General features: G+C 46.6%; 1 protein-coding gene across 4 annotated transcripts in view; it reads right to left on the bottom strand.

Moving 5' to 3' along the window:
- The window catches only part of ARHGAP28 (Rho GTPase activating protein 28), a 136003-nt gene extending 131555 nt beyond the window's left edge, over positions 1-4448 (bottom strand). For all 4 annotated transcript variants that reach the window (XM_043444443.1, XM_043444445.1, XM_043444444.1 and 1 more), the window contains exon 1: positions 4000-4448. In XM_043444443.1, the coding sequence (XP_043300378.1) occupies positions 4000-4175 (176 nt within the window). In that variant the 5' untranslated portion in view covers positions 4176-4448. The remainder of the gene's footprint in view (positions 1-3999) is intronic.
- Between the last annotated feature and the right edge of the window lie 5057 nt (positions 4449-9505).

Below are 9505 nucleotides of genomic sequence, written 5' to 3'. Positions count from 1 at the left end.
ATATTTAGCCAAATGACATGATCAAAGGAAATGTGCCAGATGTTTTCCAACAGCTCTATACATGGAGACACCTACAATCAGCAAGGACCCCGCTGTAAAAAGAAACCAGAGACACCCACGCTAGTTTCAACTATCACATGAGGAATGATCTCTAAATACCTTATTCTCTCCTAAGAAGTCTAGTTCCATTACTCTTTCTGAATCCTCTAGAAAATTATACCTACTAGGCTCCAGAATTTGGTGTACCTGTGTATATGTTTGTAAGCTCACACAGATCTACATTAACACTTACTGAATGAGAGTCGGCACCTTGAAATAAATGTCTTTTTATAATTAATTAATTTCTTTCCAGGAAAGGCCCCATAAATATGTCACAAAAAGTGGTTAGTTTTAGTCTTCTCCACAAATAAAATATTTACTTTCTATTCATCACTAATTCCAATTTAATCAAATCATCCCCATTAGGATGAACAGTTATGCTACTAGGAAACAATATGCCCTGGACAAAAGTTTTAACATTGCTGTAGAATTAGAATTCCTAGGACAACCTTGGGGAGCTTCTCTATTTGTTTTTGAGGAACAGCTGGCTCTTTTTCCTACTCTATTTTTGTCCTCTTTCAGGAAGTTTATGGTATCTTTGGAAAAACATCAGAAATACTCATGGTCATTTAAACTGTACTTTCACCAAAAAATGTTGTATATGTTACTTGCATGTAATTTAGGAAATCTTTGAAAAACAAAATATCTACCTTTATCTTCAGCTACTTTTCATTTTCTAAGTCAAATCATTTTGAACATACATTTCACTCTCAATTCTGAATAAAGGTCTAGGAACTGAGCTTCCTAAAAATCACATGATTCTAAGGACAATTCCAACCATCTGTTTTAACAGGACTGAGAATTCATAATCCTTCATTCTCTTTTGTCCTTACAACAGAACGTAAATATAGATGTTTGTGAAATAAGGAATTGCTTTTTCTCTCCCAACAAATGCTTAGTACTTGAGTCTCTCCTGCATGAGTAAGTATGGGAGATAGGTATCAAAAACATTTTACTCTTCTTGACATCAACAACTGTGATTAAAAGTGGTAACAGTAATAAAACAGCTAACAATTATCAATCAGTTGCTTCCTTGGTGTCAGACACGAGTCTAAGTAGCTGAAGCAGGCTCCCCAAGGTCACATGGTGGGAAATGGTGTAAGTGATGAACAGAGCCTGGCAGTCTGACCCCAAGCCTGAGTAACTGGCAAGTGTACTTTATACTGGATACTTTAATAAAATGGGCAGGCCCCAAAAGAAATTATAGTGGACACCCACCTTCAGTGTTGAAGAGTAACAGGGAGAGGCGTGAATGGAGAAGCCCCAACTCAGCTTCAGCCTGTGGAGGCCTGAGTTGTTGGATCCTTTGGGTTTTTTTTAACGGGAAACTGAAGTTCATATCTGAAGCCTCTTGATTTTGAAATGTTGCCACTTATTTGCAGCTTTTTTCTAAAAATCCTACTGGTCTGAAAGGTACAGGGCTACATTCTCAGTTCAGTTCAGTTCAGTCTCTCAGTCGTGTCTGACTCTTTGTGACCCCATGAACCGTAGCACATCAGGCCTTCCTGTCCATCATTCTCAAGGCAGGCTCTTTCATTTCATTCATCGTTGTATCACTAATGCCTACTGTATTTCTGGCACATAGTAGGTGCAAATAGGTTGACTCATGCTGTTAAAAATGCTTCCTTTACCTTGGCCATTTGGTAGAAATTCAATAACTTACTGAGCTCCTACAGTGGCTGGACGCTGATCTGGGCACTCAGGATACAATAGTGAAGAAAAGAGAATAGAAGAGAGAGCGAGAGAGAAAGAGAAAGGGAGAAAAACTATATTCTAGTGGGGAAAAAAAATAGGCCAAAAGAAAAAAAAAATCAAAAGCACATAAAGTTAGATGAAGGATAGGCTTGGAGAAGAAGCAGATGACTTGCTCTGAAATAAACTACGCTACCCAGAGCTAAAGAATGCTGATACTCAGGAAGTCAGATACAATAGCCCATGCTTCCTAACGCCACCCTGGTCACTACTGCACAAATATGCTACACATATGTAAGCAATTTCAAGGAGAGGGTACTCTTGAAAGAGAGAGTGCTCTCTTCACAAATGGAACAATACATTCTTGCTCCTTGGCTTGAAAGGGAGTATTGATCAGTAGTTAGTGAGTCAAAGGTTAATAATTCAGGCCTGATTATTTCTGTTATCAGACGCATGATTGATGGTGTCCTCGGGCTCCCTGTAAGAACAGGGACCTTCTTTGGATTGCTGTTACTGAGAACTGAGGAACTGAGCTATTCTCTCACAATTTGGTTGCAGGGGGCAGGGTCATCTACCTCTTGCATCAGAGGGTGAGGGGCACAAAGGTTCCCCCACAGGGGGTGCAGGGCAGTCACCAAAGATGCAAAGTTGGGGCAACGTAAGTCTAATTGGCAACTGTAGGGTAAAGCACCAGCTGGGATAGGCAACTCCTGCTCTCATGTATTATTATCCCAGAAGACCGCATGCTGAGCAGATGGAACGTCTCCAGTCTGCTTTGGAAAGGGATATAATTTCGGATAGCCCAAAGGGCATGATCTGGCTCCACTCTTAAACAGCTGCAGAGGGCTACAGACGGGGGCGGCCACACCAGGACCAGCTAGCAATGCGCAAACCGGACCCCCACCTCTCGCCAGTATGTCTATTTAGTTACTCATAATCTGAGCGATTAGAGTCGACCATCATGCTTAGAAAAGAAAATACCCGAAAGACAAACACTAGTTTGTACCTTCAATTAGCCTTTAAAATAATGTGCACGGTTCTTAAAGCTGGAAGAAAAAAATGTTATTTTCTCATTGTCTTTATATAAAAATTAGATTTCACTCAGTCTGCTCTCTTTGGAAGAAATGATATTTTCTTTGTTAGCCAAGCCCAGCCCAGGTCTCATGCCAATGCAAGTTGTTCTTCTCATGGATGCTATCCAAGAGGATACTTCTTGAAATAAAGTCACAATCTGCTGAAAGCCTTGCAAGTCCATTAAATTAGGAAACAAGTAATCCTTATCACAACTAAAGATAAAACCAAGAGAAAAAAATTACTGAAAATAAACATGCAGAAAAGCACACCACTCAAACTCCCCACTGGTAAAGAAAACCATTGCTCAATGGATGCACGGCAGATAGTCACATTTAAACAAATACTATTTCCCCTAAACATGTGTCAGAGACATCAAACCATCTCACTTACTAGTGTAACATATCTGACCATCCAAAGTAACTTTCTAAGGGTCTCACATTGGTTTACTTAACAGAAGTCTTGCCAGCCTTGATCTTGCGTCAAACAGATGAACACCAATAAAGTAATTAAGCTAGATCCCTGATTTATGAAATCTAAAATGCATATAGTGAAAAGCTTTCAGACCTCTTTTGACCCAAAGGAAAATTAGAACTGCATTTATAAACAGTCAACATTAGCAATAAAACAACAGGGATACCAATGTATGTATACATTCAAAAGGGTTTTTTTTTTTTTTTTTTAATCTACAAGTAAAATCGTTTTTAAAGGTCTACCGAGATTTCCTTTTTGGAGAATCTCTCCATCTGTGTTTTAGCTAATGTGAAATGTTACTAAAAAGTTCTCCATAGTGTTTGCAGGTTTAAGATAATACATTTTACTTTTCTATTTTCTGCTGCTGCTTCACTTTTAAAAAAAATTCTCCAATAGTTCAATAGGTGAATCTGGCAGAAATGAGGCATATGCCTATTACCAGCAAGTTGTATCTGAACATAACTCTGCTAACCTCTCCTGGCCAACGTCTTCAGAGGACAATACAAAGAACCACAGGCTCACTCATCGCGTCCACCAAAACTTGAAACCACAATCGGACGATGGTAGTCCTCTGCTCTGGCGGAAAACCCAGCTGTTTGTGAAACCACCCCCCCCCCCGCCCCCCAGCCCAGTAGACCCATGCCGGGTGGGCGATGTGGGTACCTGCTGCCGGGGAGGCTGGCGGTCGCCCGGGGTGCGCAGCGCGGCTCGGGGCTGGGCGGCGGGGGGCGCGCGTACGAGTGGTAGGCGGTGAGCACCACGCCGCCCGAGTCCTCCACTTCCATCGTCAGCCGCGCATGGCTCCGCTCCGGCCGGAGAACAAAGGCGGGGACCAGCATGGGCCAGCGCACCGGCCCGGTCCCCGGCGGGGCGGGGAGGCGCGGCCGTCGGGCTCCCGGGGCCGGGGCTCCTCCCGCGGCCGGGCTGTCAGGGGCGCGGGCTCGCCGCCCCGCCCGCCGCGCGGCCCATTAGCATGGATTCGAGTCCACGCCCACCAGCCCCGGGGGCTGGGGCGGGGAGGGCGAGGCGGGGGCCCGGGGGTGGCGTGGGGGTGGCTGGGGTGTGGGATCCCCGCTTCTGGGAAGCAGGAAGCCCGCAGCGATCCTCGGAGGCTCGCGCTGGCCGCTCGGGTCAAGTTTTTCTGGCTTTTGTTTCTTTCCCTTTTTCCCTTTCTCGCCCCCGCCCCCACCCCTTCCAGCGGGAGGCTTATCCCGCGGCCGGGAGAGTTTCCTGCTCGTCAGCTTGGAGCCGAGAAAAAACCGCGCCTGGGAGCCCGCGCTGAGCGGCCGAGGGGCCGCCTCCAGCGTGGGAAGGAGAGGGAGAAGATGGGACTCTCTCATTTAAAGCATCCACATCAAACATTGAAGAAGCGGATTACGTTGCTGTTTACTTAGTCCGGTTACAGTGGACTTGATTGCCTCTGGGGCAGGTACCGCCCTCCTGCGACAAGCTGAGCACCTCCCTCACCCTGGGTGCCACAGCCACCAAACTCTGCCTCGCCCCGCGTCCCTGCCCTCCTCCCCATCCCCATCAAATTCAGATACTGCCTTCGGCCTGTCAGAAAACTAGACTTGATCCTTAGGCAAGAAGGAAAGGGCAACCCACTCCAGTATTCTTGCCTGGAGAATCCCATGGACGGAGGAGCCTGGTGGGCTACAGTCCAGGGGGTCGCAAGGAGTCGGACAGGACTGAGCGATTTCACTACACTATCCTTAGGCGAAGAGAGCATGTTCTTCCCAGAGGTGGTTATTGAAGAGGGGTCCAGGGACCCGGCAGGGAGGCGGGTAAAGGTGGCATATTCGGAAATTTGGGGTCTGAAAAGCATCTTTAAAGAACACTCTTTCTAACCGATTAAAAAGAGAAGCAAAACCTCTCACCCTACAGAAAGGCCCACCCTGTCCAGGCGCTTGACTTGCTGGCTCTTATTCTCCCCTGGGAACCTAGGTTACCCCTTACTTAGGGGTGACCTGGGTCCTGCTAAGACTTAACCTCTCAGCGTCTGTTTCTGTATCCATGGACCAGAGGGTAATCTTGCCCTCTGTACATGCTGGTTCTCTCTCTGCTGCTTCCTTCACTTTAACCGAGAAGGGAGACATTTGTTTTCACTGCCCTTTCAGAAACTGGGAAGACAAAAACAAACGATCATCCAAAATGGCTTTTTAGAAAATGTTTGGTTGATTAAAAGGTAGGATAATAGTGACTAACATTTACTGATCCTATACATTGGCTCTTTGAACAATCCTGTAAGGTAGGTAGTGGGGCTTCCCTGTGTGGCTCAGAGGTAAAGCAGGAAACACGGATTCAATTCCTGGGTTTGGAAGATTCCCTGGAGGAGGAAATGGAAACCCACTCCAGTATTCTTGCCTGGAGAATCTCAGACAGAGGAGCCTGCCCGGCTACAGTCCATGGGGTCCAAAGAGTGGAACATGACTTAATGTTTAAAACAACAAAGTAAATCCATTTTATTTAGAAACCTGTCTAGTGCAGTTTGGGACAGCACCAGTACATTCAAATATATTATTTCTTCAGCAAATAAATGACCCAAAGAGGAATAAATAAGGTCTACCAATAGTCCTATATTTATCAAGGTCAGGTTTGTCACCAAATAATTTTTGACACTAAACTTTTTTAAAAATGTGTGACTTTTACAGCTTTCTGATTTTTGGAATGACCCTAAGGAATCAGAGTAGCGCAAACTTTCCCAGGCATGGAATTTCTCCTTGGCATTTTCTGCTTGTTCCTGAACAACAAACTCACAATTTTAAATACCTGCAGTGTATGTCCTTGAAAATATTTTGGCCATGACTCAGTCCGATGTGGCAGAGTGCTCCCCGATGCTCATTTCAGGGGCCTCCTCTGCTTTCTCTTGAATATTCATATTTTAGACACCCTGAGGTCACTCTGGCTCCTTCCTCCAAACAGTGATCACAGCTGTCATTTCTTTCTCAAAATGTCTGCCAGCCCTTCTTTCTATGATCATCACTGCTGTCTTTGTTCTTGCGTCGCCATCTCTTTCCTGGGTGACAGTGATCTTCCCTCCCTTCAACCCTCCCCCACATTCAAAGTGCTGGAAGAGTGATTTTCACTAAACACAAGACCCCCCCCCCCCACCTTTTCAAAAACCCTCAGTTGTAACCCACTTGCTGCAGAATTAAGTCCAAGTCCCTCAGAACAGGTTCTCATTCTCCTGTTTTGGTCACCTACTGCTTTTTCACTCCCAAGTCCTCGCAGCCCACTTACACCAGCCTTTCTCAAGATCTTGCCTTGACTTTGCTCCTCCCTGTCCTTTTCCTGTCTGGAAATCCTTAAAACCACCCACCCACCCCCAAGAAGTCTTCTCAGGTGTTCCAAATTCAAAGGAACCCCTCCTCCTGCCCTCCTGAGGACGCTGCTCCTGCTCCTGTGGTGGGAACTGCCCCATCTTGCCATGCACTGAAAGCAGTCAGCCAGAATCGTGTGTGCGCTAAGCACATGCCCGGTTCTGGACCCTCATCACACGGAGCCACCAGGGCAGAGGGGTGCTCCCCACTGAGCCCAGACCTGGCCGTGAGATCGTCTCAGAGGGGAGCCCACAGCAACGAGGTAGGTTTGAGATGAAACTTTGCTAGCCCAGGGTGGTACTACTATTCCACAGCAAATCGGTGTCTTCTCCTAAGTTGTTTTCCCTAAGTTGTAAGCTGTTAGAAATGCCAGTGTCACATTTTTGTTGCTACATCCCAGAGCCCATGTTTTGCAGAGTTTCTGACTCAGTGACGAAAACTGCTAAGTGAACACAGAAATTGATGAATCAGTGAATGAGATAGCACTCTTGAGTGCAAGAGTTCCAATTTTCAGGGTAGCCAAGGGATTATTATAAGTGGTTCATAAGTCTCTATGGGACTTCCCTTGTAGCTCAGATAGTAAAAAATCTGCCTGAAATGCAGGAGACCTGGGTTTGATCCTTGGGTCAGGAAGATCCCCTGGAGAAGGGAACGGCTACCTACTCCAGTATTCTCACCTGAAGAACAGGCACTGAAAACTGGGGGAAAAAAACAGTTTCACCTATATGTATTAATATTTTTTGAATGTGGGTATGTGCTGTTGACTTAATAAATGATGACTCTATAAGCATTTTTGAGTTTTGGGGTTTCATAAAGCTGGTGGGGCACATGTGTTAGATATTATAGGATACGTGTGTGCATGCACAGTCATCAGTCGTGTCCACTTCTTTGTGACCCCATGGACTGTAGCCCACCAGGCTCCTCTGTCCATGGGATTCTCCAGGCGGGAAGACTGGAGTGGGTTGCCATGCTCTTCTTCAGGGGATCTTCCCGACACACAGGGAGCGAACCCTCATCTCCTGCGTCTCCTGCATTGGCAGGCAGGTTCTTTACCGCTGCGCCACCAGGGAAACCCCATTACAGGATACGCTGCACAAGATACTCACCTTTTGCACTTCAGACCCACTCGCCACCCTCACACCCCTGCTGGTGCCGACGGCTTACTTTCTGGTCTGCCTCAATGAGCTCTCTTGCCTTTGGCATCAGGTAGGGTGCAATCAGAGAGGCACCAGCAGAAGATCTTGAGTTCAGTTCAGTTCAGTCGCTCAGTCGTGTCCAACTCTTTTCGACCCCATGAACCAGAGCACTCCAGGCCTCCCTGTCCATCACCAACTGCTGGAGTCTACCCACACCCATGTCCATTGAGTCAAGGGAGAGGGGAAAACCAGGGTGAGTGTGTATTTCCCAGGCTCGTCTCTGCGGTTCTGCTGCCGGCCAGAACTCTTGACTGTGACCTCCCCTGTTCTCTCCCTGGATTCCTGAACTCTGCCTCTGTCTGGCTCTTCATACCTAGGGCGGTACCAGAGCCTGCTTCATCACAGAATCCCTCCCTCCTGCCCTCATGCTTCTGTGCTGGCCCTTCACCCACCCATACACTGTTCCAGACAGTCCTTTATCAAACTCTGCTCATCTGCCGGGGCTGAGTACCCCAGATCCTGCCTGATAAGTAACCCCACAAGATCTGGGCGGTGCCCAGTGAGCATAAGCAGCAGCACGTCCACAGTCGGGTGCAAGGACTCCCACATGAGCAAGAAGTACACACGATAAATAAACTCCCATCAGATCAGGTGCTCTGCGCCAGGTAAGTCCAGGTCTGAACAGGGTTTTACACTCAAAATGAGTTATGGAAAAGCTTCCAGACCTGAGAGCTTTTTGGATTTCGGAATGACAGATATGGGACTGTGGAACTAGTGGAGTCTGGACTGTGGACCGAGCAGTCACATCTTTGACTTGCTGGAACCACTGGGCCAGGGATGACCGCACAAGAATGTGACTGTTGATTTGCCCTTGGAGTGACCAGGGACCCTGGGAAAGATTCTCATCTGGGAACTGGGTTGATATATTGCCCTTATGGTAGACAGTGGCCATTAAGCACACAGAAATAGCATTTCCAGCTTACTTAGACTAGGGACCACAGTAGAGGGAAAATGCTTGTTTGCTGCACAACCCACTCCAGTATTCTTGCCTGGGAAATCCCAAGGACAGAGGAGCCTGGAGGGTTACAGTTCATAGGGTGGTGGAGTCAGACACGACTGAGCATGCATGCACGCATGCACATGTATACAATATATAGTTTACTAACTGCTCTTAGAATTCACTGTTTCGTGCTGCCTTGTAAATCTGTCAGTGGAATCACATGTATGAGGCGTTAGAGGGTAGTGACATACGTGATCTACAGGTGCACAAAGAGTCTGCACTTTCACATAAACAGAGGGGGAAGACTGGTCGACCAAAGAGGGTCAGACAGAGTTGAGTCTGAGTTTGGATTATGGATTTGCTACTCACTCTCCGTGTTAATTCTTCCCGGTTTTAATTTCTTAATTTGAAAAGCGGGGAATCTCCTCCAAGAGTTAACAGACAGTCAGATACATGAAACAGCATCTGCCAAATACCAGTTCTGCCTGGTTCTGAGCTTGTCACAGATGCTCAGCAGATGTGGGGTCCCTTCTGTCTCCTGCCCCACCCCCTGTCACCTGTCCTCCAACTCAGCCTTTCTAGAAGCATCATTTGTGTTCTACCTTCAAGACTAAACAGCCTTCTCTTCAGAATTCCAAAGGTATTTCATAATCTATTCCGAGGGATGAGTCAGATTTAGTTCACATTAATGAAGCTTATCTGGAAAACCCTCA

The sequence above is a fragment of the Cervus canadensis genome, chromosome 23, assembly GCF_019320065.1.
Source record: "Cervus canadensis isolate Bull #8, Minnesota chromosome 23, ASM1932006v1, whole genome shotgun sequence".
Lineage (NCBI taxonomy): Eukaryota > Metazoa > Chordata > Mammalia > Artiodactyla > Cervidae > Cervus > Cervus canadensis.
The sequence above is the reverse complement of the archived record's forward strand: the minus strand, read 5'-3'. Positions and strand labels throughout refer to the sequence as shown.